The sequence below is a fragment of the Camponotus floridanus genome, unplaced genomic scaffold (assembly GCF_003227725.1).
Source record: "Camponotus floridanus strain SB8 unplaced genomic scaffold, Cflo_v7.5 scaffold5, whole genome shotgun sequence".
In the NCBI taxonomy this organism is placed as follows: Eukaryota; Metazoa; Arthropoda; class Insecta; order Hymenoptera; family Formicidae; genus Camponotus; species Camponotus floridanus.
The window spans coordinates 86,068-109,752 of NW_020229658.1; the positions used below are offsets into that span (position 1 = coordinate 86,068).

Consider the following 23,685-nt stretch of genomic DNA (forward strand, 5'->3'; position numbering starts at 1 on the left):
TCATATCAAACATACAATAATAGCGCAGCAAATATTTTTTCTCTTGATGATATATTTGAATGATTTTCTCTTTCATTCTCTTAATGATGTTTCTTAATGATCCTTTTGTTATTATTAAAATTTTGATATCAATAGTGAAATACAGATTGATATCGTCATCTGTTCGCCTGTTTATCGGAAATATAATAGATTACATGCATCAAAAATTTAAATAACATAAAAATATATAACATAAACAATAAACAGAACGATAAGCGAAAACTAAACACATACTTGAAACCAATCGAATCATCTCCAAATCGTGCAAGTATTGTCTTTGCTAGCGGTAATTATACTATCTCCTGTGTACGAAAATGCACAAGCAAAGACATCATCGGTATGTCCCTTCAATTGTTGAAAGCAAGAACCGTCATCTGTGGACCATAGCCTAGCTGTTTTATCCAAGGAGGCAGTTAAAAGTTGATGGCCATTTGGACTGAAACAAACTATAAATATATTCGTGAGAATTTGAAGTACATTGAAATGGATGTGAGATAATCGTGAGATATCTATTTGCAATAAAAAATTTACCTTGTGAAACTTCTTCTCGATGACCTTTCATTAGTGCTAATTGTTGGAAATTGTTGCTTATATCCCAAATTCGCGCGGTAGTGTCGCTGCTAGCTGTTGCCAATTTTTTGTCATTATTCCCGAAAGCGAGATCCAAAACTTCGTCGTCATGTCCCAGCAAGGTAGCTAAGCAAGAATTCATTCTTACATCCCATATCTTCGCGCTTTTATCCATCGAAGATGATGCGATTAACGAGCAGTCGAAATTATAAATACAATTGGACAATTCCGCGTGATGTCCAATCAATACACTCGTTCGTCTAATTATTAGTAAAAATATTTTTATTTTCGATCAACTTTAACGTATGATATGATATGAAAAAAAGTATTATTTTAAGAAAATATAATTTTATGTGTAAATAACACTTGTAATTATAGTAACTAATAACAATGATACTAGCTTGTATATATTAGATAACAACTGATACGTACTGATTCCATAAAAATCTCTCTCTCTCTTTTAAGCAGTTATGTACTATATTTCTTGATATTGACAATTATTTTATGACAATAAATTTTAAGGCAAATCACGCGTTACGTTTAAGGCCTAGCATTAAGATAAGATATGTAATATAAGATAAGAAAGAGAACTCAATACTCACGCGAAAATTCTTGTATCCCAAATGTTCACTGTCCCATCGAAAGAACCTGATATAATCTGATTTCCATCATTGTTATAATGCAATGCAATAACTTCCGCCGTATGGCCCTTCAACGTACCCAACTCTTGACCTGTCGAATAGAAATCTGTTTGTGTTTCTTATATAAAATAATATGACATACTAGTATAGCATTACTTTATTTTAAAAAAAAGTACGTATCTTGGATAAACTTTACTTAATTAACAAATGATTAAATAGTAAAATCAAGATGCTTGGTTAATCCAATTTGTTTATTTAAAAACAGAAAATAAAATTTAATTATTTCATGGAAGTTATAAAATGATTCCAAGATCAATAGTAATTAATATTTTATTAATATTCTAAATTATGTAATAGTAAATTACCTTTAAATTACATCTTAGGGATGAATAAAATTTTGGAAATTTTTCGCAACAATTTAATCTTAATGTAAGATGGTTTAATTAGAATATCAGGCTATCATTGTGATAACATAAGCCAATAATAGTTAAACACAATAAGCAACAGTACATTAATTGCTTCCGCAATGTTCGCACATCGAGAAATAGAGATTCGATAGTAGTCGATCGCGTTGAATCGATTACAAACCATATGTCGGCGCGTATTTATTATGTAAGATAACACTGCAATATTTTCAATACCAGTTTCTATATGGAATATTTTTGATGTCGCGTCGATGGAGCCAGTCGCGAGCTTGCATTGCGTCGGTGAGAATTTAGTTACCACCACCTCCGCATCGTGACCCCACATAGTCATGAGGCAGTGACCTGTCCGCGAGCACCAGACTTTTGCCGTTTTGTCAAAAGATCCAGTCACAATTTTGTCTCTGAAACGATAAAGATAACCTAACGATAATAAATTTAATTCAATTATTACCGCATTACAACATGTGGTAGAAAGCACGTAAAAAGAATAACTTAGCCACTAAGTTATAATGTCATCTTACTTTCAACCTGGATCAATGTTGTTGCAAACTAACTTTGATTATCGTGACTTACGAAGTTGGATTGTTGAAGGAGACGGCGTAGACCACGTTCTTATGGCCTTCGAGAGTAAAAAGCTCCGTTCCACTGTCAATGTCCCAAACTTTACAAGTTCGGTCATAGCTGCCTGTCAAGCATCTGTCAAATGTATCGATTATATATTTTATTTCAATAAAGTACGATTATATATTTTATTTCAATAAAGTACGTGATGCACAATATTTATTTATTCTTAATATTAAATCACTCTTATATCCTCTTTCAATTACAATGGCTTTAAATCGATTTAGCAACTATCATATGCATTGGAATATATAAATAACATAAAAAATATGTTGAAATTTTATGAATTATAAATTTTATAAACAATTAAGCAACAGTATTAATGTGAAGTACCTTTTACCTAGTTTATCAAATGCTATATTAGTGACTGGCAAAAGATGGGTCTGTAAGGTTTTATATTTGTAGTAGCGTTTGGCGTTTGTATCGCAAACTTTAGTCTGTAGTTTCTGCAGAGTTTCGACTAACTGGTCCATTACACTTTCGGTTATTACAGGTTCAGCTGCTTTTATGCTCTCCGCTAATGCTCTTATGTCCGTTCTGGAAAGTAAATCGTATAATTTCTCGCTTTACTCCGAAAGCACGTATCAAATGTGCATATAGTTCGATGTTTAAATATAATAAAAACAAAAACGAAAATGAAATAACGATGGTAAATAAAACTTTAGTTTCTTTTTTCATTGCCTTTTACTTAAAAATTATGAATAATAAAAGTTATAATAAAAGTATATTCTATTACCCAGCGGATAAATCTAACAAATCGATCATTTTTGTTTTGATATCACCGCCTTGTGTGTACTCTAACGCGAGACCTAGAAAAAAAGAACATTTAAAATTAATGTCGAAAATATTAAATTAATTCAATTTTGATTATATTTTAAATTTGATTTCTGCATTTTTTCTTATTAATATAAATTAGTATTAAGAAATTTTTATTATATAACTAATTTAATAAAATATATTAAAAAGTAAAAATTGCACAATATCGATTTCGTGCATGAATTAAATAATATATTTGCACGATTTTATTAAAATTTTTAATTGACATTGTAAATAATTCTTGTACAATCGAGTGCATTAATATTATCAAGTACTTTTGAAATCACAAGGATACTTTTTTTAATTAATGTACAATGCAAATTAAAAATTTTAATAAAAATCAAATGCAAGTATATTATTTTTAGTTCATTCATGAAATCGGCATTGTGCAATTTTTACTTTTTAATATATTTTATTAAATTAGTTACATAATAAAAATTTCTTAGTACTAATTTAATAATATATTAATATTTAATATATATATATATATATATATATATATATATAAAATATTAATATATTATTAATATTTACTTTCTAAATATTACAAAGAAATTCGAATTTTGACTATAAACGAACAACATTAACGCATTCGATAATATGTCATCTACTTACCTGGTGGAAAGTAACGAAGTAAGAATTTTAACAACCTCATGGAAATTCCAATTAAAATACGTTTCAAACAGAGTTGCAGATCACTATCCGATGAGAGAGGTACCCGATTCAATTATAAAATGTAATCACGAGTCAAGAATTACAATCTATCACGAAAACGCGTTTTCTCTGTATCAACCAAATCAATCAGAACTGTCAAAATCGCATTTCTTTCATCTTTCACGCATGCATGCGTGCGTGCATGCCAGTCAAGCCTCAAGTGTGTTGTCTTGTAAAAATGTTCATACGTTGCTTAGAGATCCAAGATTGGTTGTCAAGGTTCGCTTGATCAATCTTAAACATTAAATGTACATACATACTAAAACTAGAACATTACAAGAATATTAAATTGATTATTTAGAACTGACAGGATAATTAAAAATTTATTCGTAGAATTTATTATTGTCTACTTGAAAAATACAAAAAATAAAAGTTTAATTTCCATGTAAATATATATCTTGAATTTTTTAATAAATTAAATTAAATTATTTTTACAATATATGGTATTATATATATATATATATATATATATATATATATATATATATATATGATACTATTTATTTAATTATGTTGAATCAATCGTTTATTATGTGAGATATAACTACGATATAACTACGATAAGGGGAGATTTCATTAGCACACATTTCGATAATACACATCCTTATATTATCTGATATCTATAGATTTATTGTCAGTCTAAAATAACCAACGTGGTTGATCAATCAGAAGGTTCTAGTGTTCAATTGGCAATTGGAATATCGGGTTTTGCTCAATATAACATATGTTACACATATATTACATTTATGAGATACATTAATAATTACTTATTATTTATATATCTATAATATCACAGTAAGCAAAATGTGCGCAATATTAATTATTATTCTATTGTTATCATTTATCATTATATAATTAAATAATTTGAAATTTGGCTCAAATAATAATTATAATAGTAATTAATGATTAAATAATAACAATTAATAATTAAATAATAATAATTAAATAAAAATTAAATTGAAATTGGCAAATAGTTACAACGCGGTAATTGGAGTGCAGAGAAGAAATAACATTTCCTTCTTTCTTTCTTATTTTTCATTTATTTTCATTTATTTAATAAAAATAATTATATTAATAACAAACGAGCGTTTTGGATCATTTTTTGATCACTCTGGATGCTTTGAAGCTTTTGATAGATCAATTAGGTTAAAATAATCTTTACTCCTTTTGATCCTGATTGGTAAATCAAACGCTCCAAAGCATCCGGAGTGTCTTCCTGACACAGACATTTGTCTGTGCTTCTTGATCGCAACCAAAGACTCAAAACTTATTTCTCAAGATTGGTTATCCTCAGGCTGGAATTTCGCGCGGGATCTTTAGAATCAATTCGATTTTAATTCATCATTTTTAATTACTCGTTTTCATGGAAAATCAGATTGATTGGTTACAGTATTTCTATCACGTAACGCGTGTGTTATAAGAATTTCTAATAAAAATATACACATTTTTTTTTATCTTCTGAATAGATTTTACACATGTTCGTGGAGGAAGCAAGATAAATATGCTACATAGCGATAAAATAAATTACATCTTTTTAAAAGAAACACATTTATTTTGTTACAAGTACAAAAAGTACATATAAACATGTTTTTAAAAAAATAATTTGTTTAATAATTGTTAAATTTTAAAATGAATATTTTTTATTAATAATTTATATGATGCAAAAAATGTAGCATATTCGAATATTTAATCACTCAAATTGCTTTTATCCCTCAAGTATCTTAAAGAAATATTCAACCTGAAAATATTTAATATATATAAATAATACAAGATATGTGGAAAAATGATTAAAGTTTTTATTACCTCTAATACACCATCTTCCGGCAAGTCGGAACAATGTACAGCATTTTGTACTTTTGTTTTTCCATATTTTGCTCTAAGCGTATTTGGTTTGATTTGCCGTGCAATATCCTACATCAAATAAATATCTATAATAAATATCTATAACATCAAACAAAGTAATTAAAGTAATATATACTTACTGGATCCATTGGACCGCAAAAATTCCTAAAATCAGCAACAATATTGGAGTCCTCGTTTTTACGACTTATTTCTATAACAACGCATGGACCAGATTGTAACTCGGCTACCATTGCCTATAATAAATATTTATGAGTGTTTTCTTTTTCAGAAATTATTTGTAAAATAAATATGAAATGAAAACATACAGTATACTCAGGAAGCACGCCTTTATAAATTTCCAAAAATTCCTCGGAATTAATTACATTAATATGAAATTGTTGTATAGCTGTAATTATATAGTCTGCCTTTTGAATATCATCAATAATGGCACCTATTATAAGAATTAATTTAATGAAATATATATAATGTCAGATAAAGTAAAAGATGCTACAGAATAATATGTGAGAATTCCATTATTTAGATATTATACTTCACAATGATATATTAATAAAATGTTCAATTTACCAACAAGCCTTGCTTGTACAGCATGTGGTTTGATAATGCAACAGGTGCAATTTTGCAGAATTGCAGTAGTTTTTAGCCCTTTTTTATTTCTTAAATTGGGAAAGAAATGTTGCAACTCCTGAAAATATGATATCAGATATTAGATCGAAATGCTACGTTAAACATTAAGTTAAAAATTATATATTAAAATTCGTACTTGCATTGCTATTTCGATATTCTTAGATCCATATATAGAATTATATATTTCATCTTTTCCACAACAAGCTCTTAATGAAGATGTAGCTGTGGGATAAACGTGTTTACAATTTTCTGGATCTACTAATTCTTGCCATCTTGATATACCATTTTCTCCTAATAGTTCCAAACCAACAACAGGGCCAGAGGTAAGATAATTTATCATAGACCTAAATAAACTTGTCATTATAGTATTTCAAATTTATTGAATAATAGTAATAGTTCATACTTTCAGAGCTCTTTCAGAGCACTGTTATAATCCAAGATTCATCTTACACCTTATCAGTTGCATCTTTTATAAAATAACATTCTGCAATTTCAGTGGGAGTTAATTGCATCATTTTCATATTTGTAATATGAAAATCGTGATTTGTAATAATTTTAAATATTTCACCCATTTTATCAATAACATCTGGTTTCAAAAGTACAAAAAATCTGGGAAAATAAAATTACCTCGATGCAGCGAGAAATTTTATATGATAAATCATAAAAGATATAAAATAAATTCTTTGCGTTACTTTTGCAGTTGTGTTTCTAACTTGATTTTAGTATAATTATCTGCATAATCCATAATTTTTATGCATCTGGAAAATATTATTACTATAGCACCAATATAAAAATCTTTAGCTTTAATGCCTTCACATATGGTCCTTTTTAGAAAGGTCTTCTTTGTTTTTAAATCAAACTGAAATATAAAGATTATATAAACAATTTTCTTTTCTGCAATATGAATTTGTACTAAACTATTGTACTAAAAATACTAACTTGATACATACCAATTCGATAGTATTGTTAGATGGATAATAATACAGATAAAATTTTTTCATTATGCAAGCAACTTTGTCGTACCATTCAGCTTTAAATACATATCTGTTGCTGTAATCTGTAGACATCTTAAGACGACTTATGCTGATGATATATTGTTGTTCAAAAATAATAACATTAAAAATCTTAAAAGCATTTCACTGAAAAAAATCACGAACGAATTATAAATTGTTACTTACATTATGAACAATATCAACAATATCTGATTAAAGGATAATAAAATTTTATTTATTCCATATATATATTGATATCGCGTTCAAGAGAATACCTGGAACCTGGAACAAAATCAGAAGTAGAGGAAGCTTTATAATGAAATAACAGATCAATTGTTAACATAACATAATACATGCTCAAGTGACAAATCGACACAACTCGATTTTTATGATCATTTCGATCAAATTGCGATTAATTTAATTATTGACTTATTAACTTGTAAAATAATTACAAAATTCTTAATGAATTATCATTAAAATAATATAATCGTATAATTGTATATGCATGCAATCGTATTTACGATATAAAAAAAAATCAAGGAAATATTGTTAGTCACATTAAAAATTGACGTTTCATCACAAATTAGACCATATCGAAATAATAATTTTTGATTGGCACTACCGTCTACCGTCACATGCCGTAAGAGGACATTTGTTCGAAAATCTACCGTCAAGATAAAGTAACCTTTGATTGACCAATCAGGACAAAAGACATTTTTACTCTGCTTTACTTTGACGATTAGCCTTTCGAACACAACCTCATAAGATTTATGCACTTTATATATACATATATTATATAACTTATTAATATTTTTCTGTGAAAATGAGCTGTTGTGCAATATTTAATATAATTATACATAATATAATGGTTAATTATTTCCAGTTTTTGCAATACTGTAAATTGTCATTCAGCTAGCCAGGTTGGTTTTATCGAAATATTTTGATTATTATTTTGATTATTATTTTGTTTATTATTTATTCATCAAACACAATAATTCCGTTCTGACTAACATGATATCGTCGCTTTAGATAGTTACTATATCTACTTTAAAGAACTATATAGCATCTATCGCAAATAATAACGGCACATTGATGCGTGTCAAGGATTTAGTCGATAATTTGTTCGCAATGAGAACCATTCTCATCGCATTAAATCAAAGAAAAAACAAGAAACAAAGAAAGAAAAAAAGATTTAGTATGCTTTGTAATGTTTTAGCTCAATTTATTATAAAGAAGGATTAAAAAATTTATCACAAAGAGCGCGATTTATTTAAAAAATTATATAATATCAAATTTATCATATGTAATGTATCATATTAACATTAAAAACAGTTGTTCAAATGCCAAAAATAACATTGTAAATGTACGTGCAAAATGTACTCACAAGTCCCATAAGTCACTGCGGAATCTAAATAATAAATTATACATACATAAATTTGTAATAATTTAAAATTGTATTTCGTGTGTACTTACTACTTTGAAGTTAAATTATTAGATTATTATTTGTTAGACAATTGTTACACAGCAAATTTGTGAAGTCGTGCTGTTGCATTTAGAAAGGATTAATCTGTTGGATTATATGCGCGCTGTTTCTCTCTTCACAGTTCGTCACTGATTTATCCTGAGGTGTCAGTATTGCGCTTGACATCACATCGTACGGATTAGATTTCCTTCTACGGTATTCAATATTAACACTTAAAAAGAAGGTACGCAATTTTTCTCTCGCTTTTCAATTTTTTTTCTATTCGAGGAATTATGCTATACTTTTAATATAGTTTTTTACAAGTAGTATGCTTCAAATATTTTTATCTTAAGAATTGAAATTAACATAAAACAATTTATAATTTGCCACAAAAGGTTTTCAAAATAGAAATTTATTTATAATTTCATGTACTGCATATTCTCTAATGTATGTGCATTTTGAAATGTATTTTATATAGGTATATAGTTTACTTCTTCAAATGTGTGTGTGTGTTTGCTATATTATAAAATTTTAATGTATAGATGATTATTAATGGATATGTGAGACTTATAAATTTTATCAAACATATTTTCAAAAGATCGCGATTTATTTTAGATAATTTATAATTTAAAAGTACATTCTCTTGAATAATATATTAGAAAAACAATAATATTCGCCTTCTTCCACACAGTCGGCTAAAATATATGTTATGCAATTAAAACAAGAATGGTCTTTGCTTTCAACATCGGTAATGACTAACAATTATAATAATAAGTATTTTTCGCGCATATATATATATATATATATATATATATATATATAAGTTACAATATAGATAAAGCAATATGATAATATTCTTTAACAATGCGACTATGGTTACAACTGAAAAAATAATAGTATCAATTAAATAATAAATTTTTAATAACAAATTTTTAAATATTTATCTTTTAAAGTATTATCTTTTAAATATTATCTTTTATAATGAATCAAATACATTACGAATTTTCTTGATATTAAACATTATGTTCAATTATAGTTAAAATAAATGTTTTTTACAAACTTATTTTAACGAGAATAAATTGATATGTATGTACAAAGTAGAATGTATTGTGAAACCGTTATGTAAAAGACATGACATTCATGTCGATGCAGTATTTGCTATAGTATATGTCATAATTATTGCATATATTTCTATAGGAAAGAGAGAAATTATAAATTATCGTTCACATTATTTATAAAAGTGTTATTTTATAATTAAGCAAAAATTGCATTATGCATAAAATCAATTTATAAAAAATTATTTTAAGAAATATCGCGAATGCTCTTTTTCAATGGTAAACAGGAAGAATGAGAATGCACACGTGAAGTACAAAAGAAATATGCACAATACAAACTGATTACTTCAGTTAGATTAATTGATTTCAATCGAAATTCAAAAACATACAAAATACGTTAAAATGATGCTGAAGACTTTCTTCGGAAGGATAAGCAAAGATTTCCATCAAAAAGAGTTGATGCCATTAAAATTAATATTTTTTGTGCAAGCATCCAGTAAGTAATTTACTAAAGAGTTTTTCATTACATTTAATAACATGCATCTTTTTTTTTCTTTCTTATTGCTTATGTACAATAAAATAATTTAATAAAATTAATAACGAATTCTATTTAATTTCTTCAGCTATTTATGTGTTGTATCCATATTTAACTATTCACATGAGAGAATTGGGAATAAACGTAGAAGAAACGGCAATAATGAGTGCCATCACTCCTCTTGTAGCTATAGTTATGCCGCCGCTTGCCGGTATGTTAGCCGATCGAATAGGAAATTTCAGAGTAAGTTAAATAATTTTCTAACAACTACTAAGTATGTCAATACATATACAATTAAGAAACTCTATTTAACACAGATTACAAATCGGTATAAAGTAAAATTATTTGAATCTGTGCTGTGCTATTATTACCGTTGTACATTTACTCGCATTATTTCATATCTTTTTTAACATATGTACTACATACACATACATATACAGAGAATATGAAACATTAATAAAATCTTTTCGGCAATTTTTTCGGGCAGATTTTACTGTCGGTATTTTCCATATTCGGAGGCTTAGCGGCGTTGTTATTACTACTAGTGCCAACCGGCAGAACGATAGTGAATTTTCCTGAGAATATAATCATGGAGCTCGGTTGTCAAGGTAAAAGTGGTTCGCTATTATATGCAATGAGCCAGACTCATCCTTGCGAGATGAAATTAGATTCGGAAATCACTATAAGGATAGAAAGTTGTGGGTAAGTTAAAAAATGTAGTTAGGCGTCAAATTTAGCTAATATTTTATTGTGAAAATTTCAATAACGTTTCGAATTGCATTGTTATATAATGTGAAACATGTAATATATTTAAAAAAATAATGATAAAAATAATCTTTTAATTATTTTTTTCGCATCAAGCAACATGTTTTTTTGTTCTCTAAATTTTTAATCATGTTTTGTTCTACAGATCTTTCTATTATTATCGATATGATTCATCACGAATCGTAAAGTAGTAAAAATGATTAATGGTTTTGGCTTATAACTTTTAAACAGCCACAAAAGTATTAATTAAGTATTATTTTTCAAGAAGATAATTTACAATCCCATCATATTATATTTTTAATTCTGTGGAAATATTAAGACATATTAAAGATGCCTAAAAGTGTCTAAATTTCTTTTAGGATTGCGAGTCATTTGAATTCAAATTACACCACAAATGCAACGCATAAAAAGTAATATCACAAGTAGTAATCTTCTACCATCACGACAAAAACTTTAATATAGTAATCATAAACACATAATGTAAATACAAGTGTTCTGTCTTCCTGTTTGTTTCACTTTAACAACTTAATTTCAAGTAAAACAAATGTTGAATTCTTATGAATCTTGCTAATGACATTTTAATAATATTCACATTTAAGAGAATTATTTACCAAATTTGAATGACATTTTAATTGATTTCTTTCAAGCCATTTTTACCTAAAATTACCTAAAATGTTGTACAAACATTTAAACATTAATATATATTTTTTTGCGCATAATACAGATTCATGTGTCAGAGAATTATTTACCAAATTTGAATGACATTTTAATTGATTTCTTTCAAGCCATTTTTACCTAAAATTACCTAAAATGTTGTACAAACATTTAAACATTAATATATATTTTTTTGCGCATAATACAGATTCATGTGTCACGTGGAAACAGACAACGAAACAGATCATAATTTGATTTTAAAATCGAGACTTTATACGGTCAGACATTTTAATTTTCAAACTGATGAAAGTACTTTGTACAAATACATTCCTGCGCAAAATAACTTGTCAATGGTATGTTACATTGAACGTATATTAACAAGTTGTCTTTTAACGAATGAAAATTTGATATTTAATATCAAAAAAATAAGTGGTGAATTAAATATTGCATGCTAGTTATTATAAAAGCGCTCGCGTGATATGCATATTATTATATATTATATATTTAATTTTCTAATTAAAAATATTTCAAGACTAAAAAAGCATATACATATAATATTATTTACTGTTCTATTAAAAAATATTTGAAGAAGAAGTTTTTTATTACATTAAGAAAAATATCGAATTCACTTATTTGTATAATATATAATAACAATAACGTATATGACTTATAGAATTTTTATAATTATCTTATTATTTTAATTGTAATAATTAATTTTATTGTAAATTTTATTGTATCTATTGTAAATTTTTGTACAGTTTTTAATGTGCACCAGTATATATTGGTGTATTGATCAAATTCGCTATTAGCGTCCAAATTTAATTTTCTAGATATTTATTGTTTCACAACAAAATATGATGAACTTTTACATTAATGTAGTCTCTTATTAATCATCTTGACGTTGATATATATATATATATATATATATATATATATATATATATAAATTGTCAAGATTGCAATTTATGAATATATAAATATATTTTTTGAAAAATTATAACCGTAATTCATTGTTTATAAAAGTATTAATAAATTAAGTTAAGTTTGTTAACAAATAAAGATGCAAAGCGAGATTTGAAAGTAAATTGACATAAAAAATTTCAATATTGGATACATATTATATAAACATTATTATACATATATGTACATTATAATAGCACTTGCATATTATTATATAAACATCAAAAATGTCAAAAATTTAAGAAATGGATATATTGACGAGGTGAAACTTCAATTTTTCGCGAGTTTAAATTTGTAGTTTTCCGTACAAGTCCACTTTACTTCATTCATCAATAGTTCTTTGGATGTAAAGCGAGAAATCTACAATTAAAATTTATCTACATTATTCGATGTTTTCAGTGCAAAATGAGATTTATAAAAATCATGTATATGTACTTACAACTTTTCGCGTAAAGTCACGTAATTTCTAGCCCGATGTATGAGTGTATATATGAGTATATATGTGTGTGCTTTCGAACATTTAGAGATAACATAAAAGAGGATCGTTTTAGTATTAGAGAATGTCGTAGAATAATAGAACCTTGTGTCTAAAAATTTATATATGAAATTATATAATTATAGATTTTGTTTTGCATTAAAGATATTGGATAACATATAGTGGACCTTTGCATACATACATAATTGCATATCTATTTGGCACCGTACAAATTATAAATCTTGTCAGTTTTTATTTTTTTTTCTTTCTATCCTTTAAGAATATTTAATAATAAATAGCCGAACATTTAATCAAAATCGTGACTTTTATAATGTAAAACCTTTATAATGTGAAAATCATTGGAAAACTAAGGAGGAGAAAGAGATACATTAATGAAAAAGTTTATCCAAAATAATCCAATTATATTAGGACATATCATTTTTTGTGTGTATTTTAAAATTTGCAGAGTTCTAATCAGCAGGAAAATATAGAAGAGCATCGACAATTAAAAAATGATGAATTTTTTAAAACTGCCATTCGACGGATTTCAAAAACTTATTATTACTTTCCAACTGATCAGCTACTTTCATTTTCATGTATCTCGAAATGCATGCAAGATTTTGATAATTTTACTGAAATGTTGTATGAATGCAAAAATCATACGTTGTGTGCTTTCGATTATTTAATCAAACCAAAGGTATAGGAAAAATAATAGATAGGTTCGCGTAGCGACATTTGTATATATCTAAAAATATTCAAAGATATGAATGATATTATAAACATTATCTTCATGTTCACGTATTTCACATATTGTAATTTTTTTAAGTTTTTTTTTACAATAAATGTTAAGATTGTATGTAAATCTAAAAAAAACATAAACATTAAAATCATGCAAAATTATGTTTTTTAGAATAATAACAACCAAACAATAAATTATCATTTGTACAAATCAAAAATTAAAAGTTTAAAATCAGATGAAGAAGATTTACAACAAGAACGACAAAGATACTTGGCAGAGGAAATAGCCTGGGCAAAGGAAGATTTTCAAAAAGTTACTTGTGATGATTCAGATAATAATAATTATAATAATTATATAAATGATCAAGTCACAGTAGATGTGTATCTTTATGATTACGATGCCAATTTAAAAACAACTAAGCAAATTCTAAGCACGAATAAATGCAATAAAAAATGTATAGTTATTGTACCTCGCAAATCAATGTGTTCTAACATGAATATAGAAGTTGAATATAATGTAAGTTTGACATTCTGGCTTTATCTCATCATTAGAGTATTCATAGGTTAGTACAAATTTCAAGTCACAATTTCAAGTCACAAGTCACAATTTCTCTCTCTCTCTTTCTTTCTCTCTCTCTCCCCCCCTTCTCTCTAAATAATTGTAATAAAACGTCTTTAATTATTATAGTTACCACAATATTGTTTAAATATTATAAAATTGTAGCTGTAAATATATAAACTCTAAATATTAAAGAATAAGAATATACAAAATATTAAAGAATTAAGATATACAATTTTTATTTCAGGTATTATTGGTGGTACAACGTTTGCTATGTTTGAAGGTGCTGTTATAGCGATATTACGAGAGCAGAAAGCAGATTATGGTCTTCAAAGAATTTATGGTAGTATAGGAGGCATGATTTCTTCACCTTTATCAGGTTTTCTTATAGATTATGCCAGTAAAGATAAAGGATATACTGATTTTAGGTGAGTAAATTTATTATAATGCACAAGATAAATCTCGTAATTGCTGATACAATTGACAAGGAAATAATTTTATATGCAAAAATAAATCGAAAATATTTTGTGTGTGAATAAAATTTTTTTTATATATAATAAACTTTTTGTTTTCAAAATGTTCTATATAATATATATGTGATTTTTATTTATAATAATTTATAATAATTTATAATAAATTGTTACAAATCGCATATATATCTTATTTATAATAAATTTTATTGAGTCTAATATAAAAAAATGAATCTAAAATAAGAAATTTTATGAATATTTCAGGCCTGCATTCTATTTATACGCAGCATTGAAATTAATATCAGGTGTTTTTATGTTGCTGATTAATTTAGAATTTAAAGCACCTGCTAGTAATGTTGTACATGACGTCTTTATTGTTCTGAAAAACATTGAAACTGCCGCACTCTTTCTTGCTTGCTTTGTTCTTGGTAGATTATCAAATTATAATATAATGTACTAGGTTCAACTTAAACGTAGACTGAGACTTTTATAAAATAATGACTTTTATAAAATAATGATTTTTATAAATAATTCTTAGTCTATGTTTCAATTGAACGTATCATGTAGTTTGAGTTTCTTTTTTTTTATTAAGATATTCGAGACATATAACTTAAACAAAAGACAACAACAATGATATAAAAACAATAAAAAATATTTTAATAGGTACTGCTTGGGGATACATCGAATCGTTCCTCTTCTGGTTGATACAAGATTTAGGAGGATCTAATTCACTTATGGGTATTACTGTGACCGTCGGTGGTATCGCTGGTATACCATTATTAGCGCTTTCGGGACCAATAATATCAAAAATTGGTCACGCGAATGTGCTTTTCATAGGATTTGTGTTTTATGCTATCAGACTTTATGGTAAGTATTAATAATGATTCGAAATAATTGATAAAATAAACACAAAGATACATACATTTAGAAGAATAATAAAAAAATACTCTATTGTACAGGTTATTCCTTAGTTTATAATCCTTGGTTAACTTTAATCTTCGAGGCATTGGAATCAGTTACGTCATCTCTTAGTTTCACTGCAGCCGTTACTTACGCGGCGAAATTATCGTCTATATCTACCGATAGCTCGATACAAGGATTGCTTGGCGGTGTTTATTACGGAGTTGGTATGTAGATTCATTCAATTATTGAAATTTTTTGATAATATAACGAACACGATTTAATATAATAAAATTTCAGTAAATATTGCGAAAAGATTACATCTCACCGATTTTGACTTTCACATATAGAGCATTTCAATAAAGATAACAATTTCTCGTAAGCATGTATGTAGAGCTGGTAAAAATAACTCCTATAAATTTTTTTTCTATAATGTTTCTTCTATCATCATCATTTTATTATCATCCTCACTTATTTTCTATCGATCAAATACATTTTTTTTGAAAACAATTTTGACGAAATGAAACAAGAGTCACTTTTTTTTAAAGATGATGGAGAATCTACAAATATATTTAAAAATATATATATAATCTATTGGTTTTGTAAAAATTAAAGTATTTGTAAATTAAAAGGCTTATATAGATAATTTATTCCTGGTTCTTTGTTGATGGCATCAAGAAATCTATCACTCTATTACTATATTTTTAAAGATCTTTATTTAACATAAAATATAATTACAAATTATTAAAATCCACATATGATATTAAAGTTATTTAAGAAAAATGCTCCAATTTTAACTTTAAAGACAAATATCTTGGTAAAGATAAGTTCTAAAAAATGTTTTATAAGAATTTATGGGATTATTTTTCTCGCTCTATATATTTACGAGAAATTATTTTTAATGAAACACTTTGTATATACTTTTACCAAAACATCCTGTATATTATAGACTAAAATGATAAATCACATACACATTGAATTACGAGGCAGATGAAATGAATGATCGATAAATAATTTTTTCGCTATTTTATCGAAATTTTACTAATTTTTATTATTTTATTATTTTTATTATAATGTTTATTATAATTTTTATTATAATTTATTATTTTTATTAACTTATTTATTAAGTTATTTTTATTAACTTATTTACTATTTATTGATAAATTTTATTATATTTATTAATTTATTGATTTTGATATTTATAGGCAAAGGTTCTGGAAGCTTGATCGGTGGTTATCTAATGAAAACTTTTGGTACTAGACCGACCTATCAGATATTCGCTATGATAACTTTAGTGACTGGCATAATATATTTTATATTTAATATGACTTATCTAAAAAAGCAGCCTCAGTTCGAAGGCAACGATATTGTAAAAAAAAAATCGAAAAATATTGATGCACACAGTAGTTTTGATAAGCATGCAAATGATATTAATCTCGATGAAAAACCACAAGATGAACGAATAAAGAAGGACAAAAATATTTTGATGGAAAATAATGGTTTAGATAATCAAGGATTTTTATTTTAATCAGGATAAAGGATATACACGAAAAATAAAAGATATACATACAAAATAATAAATTGTCCAAAAAAGCAAATGAATAACAAATTGATGCGCCTTATTAGCTCTTACTTGTTAATTTTTTTAAATTGTTGTTATTTGAGAGTCCATTTTTTAGTATAATCCAGTTAAAATTTTTTCGTGATAGGGGGGAAGAGGCGAAACTTTTCTTCCGTCCACACATTCATTTAAATATGCAAATATACAATAAATGGAATTTATGTTCATAATTTTATTAAATTTAGAATTTTTTTTATGTGCGTGTGCATAACATAATGCGTGTGGATGTATAATATAATGATGATACACACATACTCTGTTATTTAATATTAAATTTTTTGTGATCAATTTTTGTTAGAATCTTGATTTGTATGAGACTTTATTTGTCAATAAATTTTAAATAAACAATAAGCGACGCTGAAAGTTTTCGAAGAATACTCAGGATGATGATCTTGACATCATATATGTCAAAAAATCAAGATCTTGGAACTAAATCTTCTTTTATACATATTTACCAATATATTTTTGATGAATGTTATATGTATTACTTCTTTGCATTAAAATAAATGATCAAATATCCTTTTAAACTTATATATTATTATAAAAATACAAATAAAACATATAGGGTGTTTCTTAATAAGTGCGAAAAATTTTAAGAGATGATTTTTTGTCGAAAATTAAAGGGGATTTTTCATATAAACATATACTCTTACAGCCTTCCCTGTGGAGTTACATTTTTTCAAAAATGGTGATAGAAATTAGGTTTTTATTATAATTTTGTTTTTGTTTCAATTTTTCCAACATTTACTTTAATTTTATTTTAATTTTAAAATTTAACTTCTCGTAATTCGAAACCTAGGTTATTTAGCATCGTGCTGTGCATGATAACGTATTTTTTTTCTTGAAAATTACTGATTTTATGTAAAAATAAAAGAAATAAAAAAGTTTCTAAATAAATTGAACGTTTTAATACATATTTTTAGATAATCATATTCCGGCCCGTTAAAAAGTTTTATTATTCGTAGAAATATATTGAGATTATTTTCTCTTTTTTGACATTGAGACAATTCATTGATTCGTAATATACAAATGCGAATACTTATAACGGAGCGTTAAGCGATTTGTAAATTAAATTAGAGTGATTTTGTCAAGCGTCGTTTCTCCTGTTTAGCGCGATTGCACTGGCTGGATAAGTTTTGTCTGTAAGAATGACTATATACATACAGTAAAAAATATCAATATTGTGCAATCTTGCATCAATTTGACTTGCATCAATTTCACTATGAACGAGAATAAAATGGAATGACAAAGATATTAAACAACTTATAACAATAATAAAACGATTTAAATGTTGTCTGCTACAACTAAATGCACGTAGACAATACATTTACGATTGTACAAATAATAATTACAGTTATAAGTCTATATAGAGGATACTCGCTTCAAGACCACAGTCATTCATTTTCAACAATCAGCAAGCATGTTACGTATTTTATCTTTGATTTTCTTCGTACACTTGTCTTCTGTCATAGCGTCAGAAGTATTATCATACGCAAAAGTATCAAAGAACGGACAGTTAGCAAGAAGTTCTCACGATTCTCTTTCGTGGATAACTAGGTACGCATATCGAGATTAATTTCAACACTATTACTGACAGCTAAATACAATTAGATATATTTTGTGATATTTTATTTTTAAAAAATCAAATATATATACTGATTGTGAGCAATATTTGTGCATCTAGGCATTCGATGAAAAACAATACGAGCCTGATGAACGAAAATAAAGGGAGGAGTATAGCCGATGTCGTTATCACAGTATCACCTGTTTACGTGCCATCCAGAACTCCAAAATTAAAGAAAGGAGAAGCAGTGGATTATCCAATCACTCCGAAGTAAAAAAGCTCAAGTATTGATATATACAAATATAAAGTAGTAAAAACGTATTGATAATTTATTTGTTATTAATAGACTATTATGTTTATGTCTAGATATTCCACGTTAGATAATGACATGATAGCCAAACTCGATGCTACGGTGAGCAAAAAATTGATTCAACATCGATTTCATCCACCTGCAATTTTTGAGCATAACGTCGCGTACGCAAACAGAAAACCGTCAAAAGGAAACTCAAATGCAGAAAGCTCCTTAAACACAAATTCATCTACTTTTCTCGGTCCAATCTTTCCTAATATGTACGAATATAGTCCGACAAAATTTCTCGACGATGAATCACTGATGTCCGAACCAATGATAAGCAAATATCCATCTACGGACGATAAAAAAGTATGTAAATATAATATTTCATAACAATATTTATCATTATTAGTTCTTAATAGATAAATCAGTAAGTTTGCTTATTCTTTTTACTGTCTATCTCTATTACAGTTAATTTTTCTTATTATGACGGGATCAAACAATCTCTCCCTTTTTTCACAAGTTTCGGTTTTTTCTCCTAGTTTTTATTTTTATTCTAATAACAATACGCATTATACACATAATAAAAATGTTTTTTAGTCAAGTGTGGCTAAGTAACAAATATAAAATAAGAAACAGAGCAAAAAATGTCATAATATGGACATTAACAGTTATACAAATATTGAAAATGAACGTTAAGAAATGTTAAGAATAAATATGTTAATAATACAGAGATTCTATCAAATACACTCCTTATAATATATTCAAATGTCTAATTTGAATTTCATTGAATAGATTCCGGATTCCTATAAATCACCGCCAAACAAATATAATACCGAACATGAAACTGACTACCTTACTTACGGCGTGGCTCCTTCATATGCAAATGACGAGCTTGAATCAAAGCCCATGAAATTTGCCAACTATTATGAACATCCGCCCTCATTCATGGAGCATGATCCGTATGCACATGATGTTCATCACGACATAATATATGATAATATACCTGAATATCATCATCATGAAACTACAACGGAGGAGCCGGAAATGAATGATCAGCGACTCGACAAAAGGCCATACTCGTATTACTTTATAGGAAAAAAGCTTTGGTACATACCTCTGTACTTTAGTATTTATTTTATCATATACATAGCCGCGCTTGTCTTAAAAAGTGTCGCCAGGCATAAGATCAACTTTCCGGTACAACTAGCAGAGGCTGCAACGCAGGGAAGAAGCGATTCGAATGAAGGATGGTGGTCTTTTACCGAAAAAATACTTGAAGGAGTGGAACGATTTGCCGAAATATAAAAATTCGAAAAATTGATAATATCATATTCAACGATGAGTTATCAGTGAAAAAATCCTACAAAAATATCAATGCATGTAAATAATTGCTTTTCTCTTCCTGTTAAAAAAAATATATTTGTAATTTTTAGTAAGCGAAACCGATAGAAGAACAAAATAAAAATAAATTTGTAAAACGTATCGTTAATAAAAATAAATTTGTAAAACGTGTCGTTAAGATGTCATTTATCATAAAAATATGTAATAATTTTGTTAATATATATTTTATACATATTCATATAATTTATAATGTCTTGGATTAACTATATGTTAATCAATGATCATTATTTAAATGTCAAATTATTTTTATTGTTTAGTTTTAAGTTAATACTTGTTTTGAAATAAATTGCAGAGAGAGACAGAGAGAGACAAAAAGAGAGAGAAAGAGAAAATTGTACTTGTAGTTACAATTGTATTTATTATTTCTATACCTATTTTTTTGTTACAGTTGATTTATTGTCTACTCATTTAATCATTTATTTATAAATAAACAAGATATTAATAATTTTGCACTTGATAATTAATTTTTTATTATTGTAATAATGCATTTCAGATTCTTAAATCTTCTATCTCTAGAAGGATTCTTATTTTAAAAAGAAGCTGTTAAGTAATCTAATGATTTAAATTGCGATATTATATAGTTCTTGATTGTTTAAATTTCTTAAAATCACGGAATTCTCGATTCTTTAAGCGCATATAATATAATACTACATGAAATATTCCAATATGTTGCTAAATAAATTGTTATAAACAATATGCAGATAAAATAAATAATTGTTAATAAAGGGACAAGATTTAGAATATCATTTCAACAAAATCAAAACTAAGAATATGCTAAAAAGAAAGATTTGAAATAAAATAAATATTTCTCTATTTAGCCGCTTGTACGCGTAATAATATAACTTAATCTATTCCTTGACATACTTCATTGATATTTTAAAATTGAAATTGATAAGTATTTAGCAAGTTTTAGATATACACGTTACATGTAGCAGCGTGTAATAATAAAAAATAATAATTGATAATATATGATTTTAAGAATCTTGCGGCTTATAAACAACATCACCAACATTATTTGGAAGCTATGATCAATCAAACTCGATGCTGCTGAATGTATTGACGTATTCTACCTCTAAGCGACGATGCATAAGATCCGTAACAATTAGAGCTATTAGCGCTTATGGATTTACTTAACGTTACCGTCGATACAGTTATCGGTTCGCGAATACCGAACAAAGTTGGTATTGAAACTAAGTCCACGAATCGTTTAGTTTCTCGACAGACTTTGATAGCTAAAGGTTTTTCTCTTTGAAGCTTTGCATTGTGTATTACTTCTAACTAATAAGAATTCCATATGTAACAGAGTGCATTGTTAAAGTGGGATGGTGCCCATTGTGTATATAAGAAAGCGAAACAATAAGGGTACAATAAAGAGTACAATATATATATTTTAAAAATTAACATGAGTTAGTATTTCATTTGCTGTAAGAAAAAATATTAATTAATTTATTAGTATATTTTAATATATTTATTGTAAGTTATATATATATTTTTATTATATGGATAATATCTTAATTCCTCAGATTCAGTAAGCAACAGATTACTTTGTAAATTTGTTTTGCTATTAATTTGCATCTATTACACATTTGCTGAATCGAGCGAAATTAAGAATATGAAAGAATTGACTTCGAAAACAGGAACATCTAAAGAAAGTTTTGATCTAGTTACAATTGCGCAGCCTATCAGGTAAACATATGATTTAAATTTTATTATTCTTAACATCATTTACTTCAATTTATAATTATATTAATCGAACGTAGTTGAATCTTTAATATGTAGGAAGAAATGTAAAATAAAAATTAAACAATACATGCGAGTTCATAATAGTTGACGGTTAATGATTTGTTGTTCTAAATTAATATCATATAATACATTTTGTCTACAGACAAAGCAAAGCTTATAGACAGGATTATAATACTAGAGGAGACAATACCGACTATCAAGATCATGGCGATGATACCATGATGATGAATGACGATGACGAGGACGATCACAATCACATGAAGGCGATCAGTCAACCTAAAGTTGATTATTGGGCCGGCTATTATGACTTTCTAATAAACGAAGGCAGTTATAAATTCTGGGCCGTTTTTCAAGTAATTTTAAATTTATCCGCTTTAATTTTTCTTTATAATCATTCGAGTTTGTTTGAATAACATGCTATCGCTTGCATCAGCTCGCGACTGCGGCTTTGTTAATTTATAGCGGTTTTGCGGCAATTTACTATGCCAAAGTGAATCCACCAACCACGGATGATTATTTTGACGATCTATTTCGCCGACGACGACGGAGAAGACGTTCGCTTCCGCGTGTGCTCGCGGCTCCTGACAGATCTTTCGCTGGTCTTGATGCCAACACATTTCAAAGGATAATCGAAGCTGTTGACACTGAACGAACGTTGATGCATTTATGTTTTAATCATTCTTTTAATGTGACAAAAAAGGACAATGCAGTAAATAAAAAGTAGACAATAAGGGATCGATGATAAGGAACAATTTTGATAAGATGAGATTTTGAGGAAACAAATTAAAACGAAACAAGAATGAACTTGTGTATGAAATACGTCAACACAAATTAGAACGAAACAAGAATGAACTTGTGTATGAGATACGTCAATACCAACGATACACAATCGACTATTTGTTTTTTATAAAAGTTTAATTACTTTTAATTATTACAAAATTAGAGAAGATATACAATATAATTTGTATTTATAAAATATACAATTGATTTTGATATTTATAAAATGAATAGTGTATATAGGTCTATATGTGTGTCTTTATTTGTGTGTGTGTGTGTGTGTGTGTGTGTGTGTGTGTGTACTGTTTCTATTTAAATAGTAGCTTTGAAATAGATAGGCTTATATCTTTGAATAAATTAAAATATATTAAAAAATAAGACATGTACAATTAAACAAGGATAAAAT

At 26.9% G+C, this 23,685-nt stretch overlaps 5 protein-coding genes across 9 annotated transcripts; 3 read left to right on the top strand and 2 right to left on the bottom strand.

Moving 5' to 3' along the window:
• On the bottom strand, positions 1–3,767 carry LOC105254062 (dynein assembly factor with WDR repeat domains 1). The gene is made up of 9 exons (XM_025412357.1): positions 3,728–3,767; positions 3,033–3,105; positions 2,630–2,833; positions 2,249–2,371; positions 1,892–2,076; positions 1,212–1,341; positions 571–869; positions 274–485; positions 1–167 (listed from the first exon to the last, which is right to left on the bottom strand). The coding sequence occupies exons 1-8, from the start codon at positions 3,765–3,767 to the stop codon at positions 289–291; spliced, it is 1,251 nt and encodes a 416-aa protein (XP_025268142.1). The 3' UTR covers positions 1–167; positions 274–288.
• A 1,668-nt stretch (positions 3,768–5,435) lies between these two features.
• Positions 5,436–7,941, bottom strand: LOC105254048 (nucleoside diphosphate kinase 7). Of its 5 annotated transcripts, none has more exons than XM_011262508.3 (11): positions 7,863–7,941; positions 7,492–7,587; positions 7,264–7,396; positions 7,006–7,172; positions 6,764–6,922; positions 6,450–6,657; positions 6,254–6,371; positions 5,995–6,119; positions 5,809–5,922; positions 5,630–5,737; positions 5,436–5,564 (listed from the first exon to the last, which is right to left on the bottom strand). In XM_011262508.3, the coding sequence occupies exons 3-11, from the start codon at positions 7,378–7,380 to the stop codon at positions 5,532–5,534; spliced, it is 1,149 nt and encodes a 382-aa protein (XP_011260810.1). In that variant the 5' UTR covers positions 7,381–7,396; positions 7,492–7,587; positions 7,863–7,941; the 3' UTR covers positions 5,436–5,531. The 5 variants fall into 5 exon arrangements, with proteins under 5 accessions (XP_011260810.1, XP_019883917.1, XP_025268138.1 ...); XM_020028358.2 differs by lacking the exon at positions 7,863–7,941 and adding an exon at positions 7,659–7,749; XM_025412353.1 differs by lacking the exon at positions 7,863–7,941 and having other exon boundaries at positions 7,264–7,380; positions 7,492–7,751.
• Positions 7,942–8,138: 197 nt separating this feature from the next.
• Positions 8,139–17,975, top strand: LOC105254047. Its single transcript, XM_011262505.3, has 13 exons — positions 8,139–8,225; positions 8,910–9,011; positions 10,110–10,318; positions 10,446–10,600; positions 10,845–11,059; positions 11,985–12,129; positions 13,678–13,908; positions 14,122–14,512; positions 14,756–14,936; positions 15,243–15,406; positions 15,642–15,845; positions 15,938–16,105; positions 17,084–17,975. The coding sequence occupies exons 3-13, from the start codon at positions 10,225–10,227 to the stop codon at positions 17,404–17,406; spliced, it is 2,271 nt and encodes a 756-aa protein (XP_011260807.1). The 5' UTR covers positions 8,139–8,225; positions 8,910–9,011; positions 10,110–10,224; the 3' UTR covers positions 17,407–17,975.
• An 881-nt stretch (positions 17,976–18,856) lies between these two features.
• On the top strand, positions 18,857–20,751 carry LOC105254046. Its single transcript, XM_011262504.3, has 4 exons — positions 18,857–19,056; positions 19,184–19,333; positions 19,430–19,724; positions 20,151–20,751. The coding sequence occupies exons 1-4, from the start codon at positions 18,920–18,922 to the stop codon at positions 20,661–20,663; spliced, it is 1,095 nt and encodes a 364-aa protein (XP_011260806.1). The 5' UTR covers positions 18,857–18,919; the 3' UTR covers positions 20,664–20,751.
• Positions 20,752–21,879: 1,128 nt separating this feature from the next.
• On the top strand, positions 21,880–23,376 carry LOC105254061. Its single transcript, XM_020028340.2, has 4 exons — positions 21,880–21,997; positions 22,283–22,445; positions 22,645–22,855; positions 22,936–23,376. Exons 1-4 carry the CDS (start codon positions 21,880–21,882, stop codon positions 23,224–23,226), a joined length of 783 nt encoding a protein of 260 aa, XP_019883899.2. The 3' UTR covers positions 23,227–23,376.
• The last annotated feature ends 309 nt before the right edge of the window (positions 23,377–23,685 follow it).

What these genes read in the sequence shown, in the direction of transcription:
- LOC105254062 (XM_025412357.1), bottom strand. Translation starts at nt 3,767, where the DNA reads ATGAGGTTGTTAAAATTCTTACTTCGTTACTTTCCACCAG. An exon ending in TTTGATAAACTAGGTAAAAG is followed by an intron (nt 2,372 to 2,629) that starts GTACTTCACATT and finishes TACATTTGACAG; the next exon opens with ATGCTTGACAGGCAGCTATG. An exon ending in TGGGATACAAGAATTTTCGC is followed by an intron (nt 870 to 1,211) that starts GTGAGTATTGAG and finishes ACTAATAATTAG; the next exon opens with ACGAACGAGTGTATTGATTG.
- LOC105254048 (XM_011262508.3), bottom strand. Translation starts at nt 7,380, where the DNA reads ATGTCTACAGATTACAGCAACAGATATGTATTTAAAGCTGAATGGTAC. An exon ending in CTAACAATACTATCGAATTG is followed by an intron (nt 7,173 to 7,263) that starts GTATGTATCAAG and finishes TTTATATTTCAG; the next exon opens with TTTGATTTAAAAACAAAGAA. An exon ending in CGGAAGATGGTGTATTAGAG is followed by an intron (nt 5,565 to 5,629) that starts GTAATAAAAACT and finishes AAATATTTTCAG; the next exon opens with GTTGAATATTTCTTTAAGAT.
- LOC105254061 (XM_020028340.2), top strand. Translation starts at nt 21,880, where the DNA reads ATGGATTTACTTAACGTTACCGTCGATACAGTTATCGGTTCGCGAATA. An exon ending in ACAGACTTTGATAGCTAAAG is followed by an intron (nt 21,998 to 22,282) that starts GTTTTTCTCTTT and finishes TTAATTCCTCAG; the next exon opens with ATTCAGTAAGCAACAGATTA. An exon ending in AATTCTGGGCCGTTTTTCAA is followed by an intron (nt 22,856 to 22,935) that starts GTAATTTTAAAT and finishes CGCTTGCATCAG; the next exon opens with CTCGCGACTGCGGCTTTGTT.
- LOC105254046 (XM_011262504.3), top strand. Translation starts at nt 18,920, where the DNA reads ATGTTACGTATTTTATCTTTGATTTTCTTCGTACACTTGTCTTCTGTC. An exon ending in TCTCTTTCGTGGATAACTAG is followed by an intron (nt 19,057 to 19,183) that starts GTACGCATATCG and finishes TTGTGCATCTAG; the next exon opens with GCATTCGATGAAAAACAATA. An exon ending in CATCTACGGACGATAAAAAA is followed by an intron (nt 19,725 to 20,150) that starts GTATGTAAATAT and finishes TTCATTGAATAG; the next exon opens with ATTCCGGATTCCTATAAATC.
- LOC105254047 (XM_011262505.3), top strand. Translation starts at nt 10,225, where the DNA reads ATGATGCTGAAGACTTTCTTCGGAAGGATAAGCAAAGATTTCCATCAA. An exon ending in ATCGAATAGGAAATTTCAGA is followed by an intron (nt 10,601 to 10,844) that starts GTAAGTTAAATA and finishes TTTTTCGGGCAG; the next exon opens with ATTTTACTGTCGGTATTTTC. An exon ending in CGCAAAATAACTTGTCAATG is followed by an intron (nt 12,130 to 13,677) that starts GTATGTTACATT and finishes TAAAATTTGCAG; the next exon opens with AGTTCTAATCAGCAGGAAAA.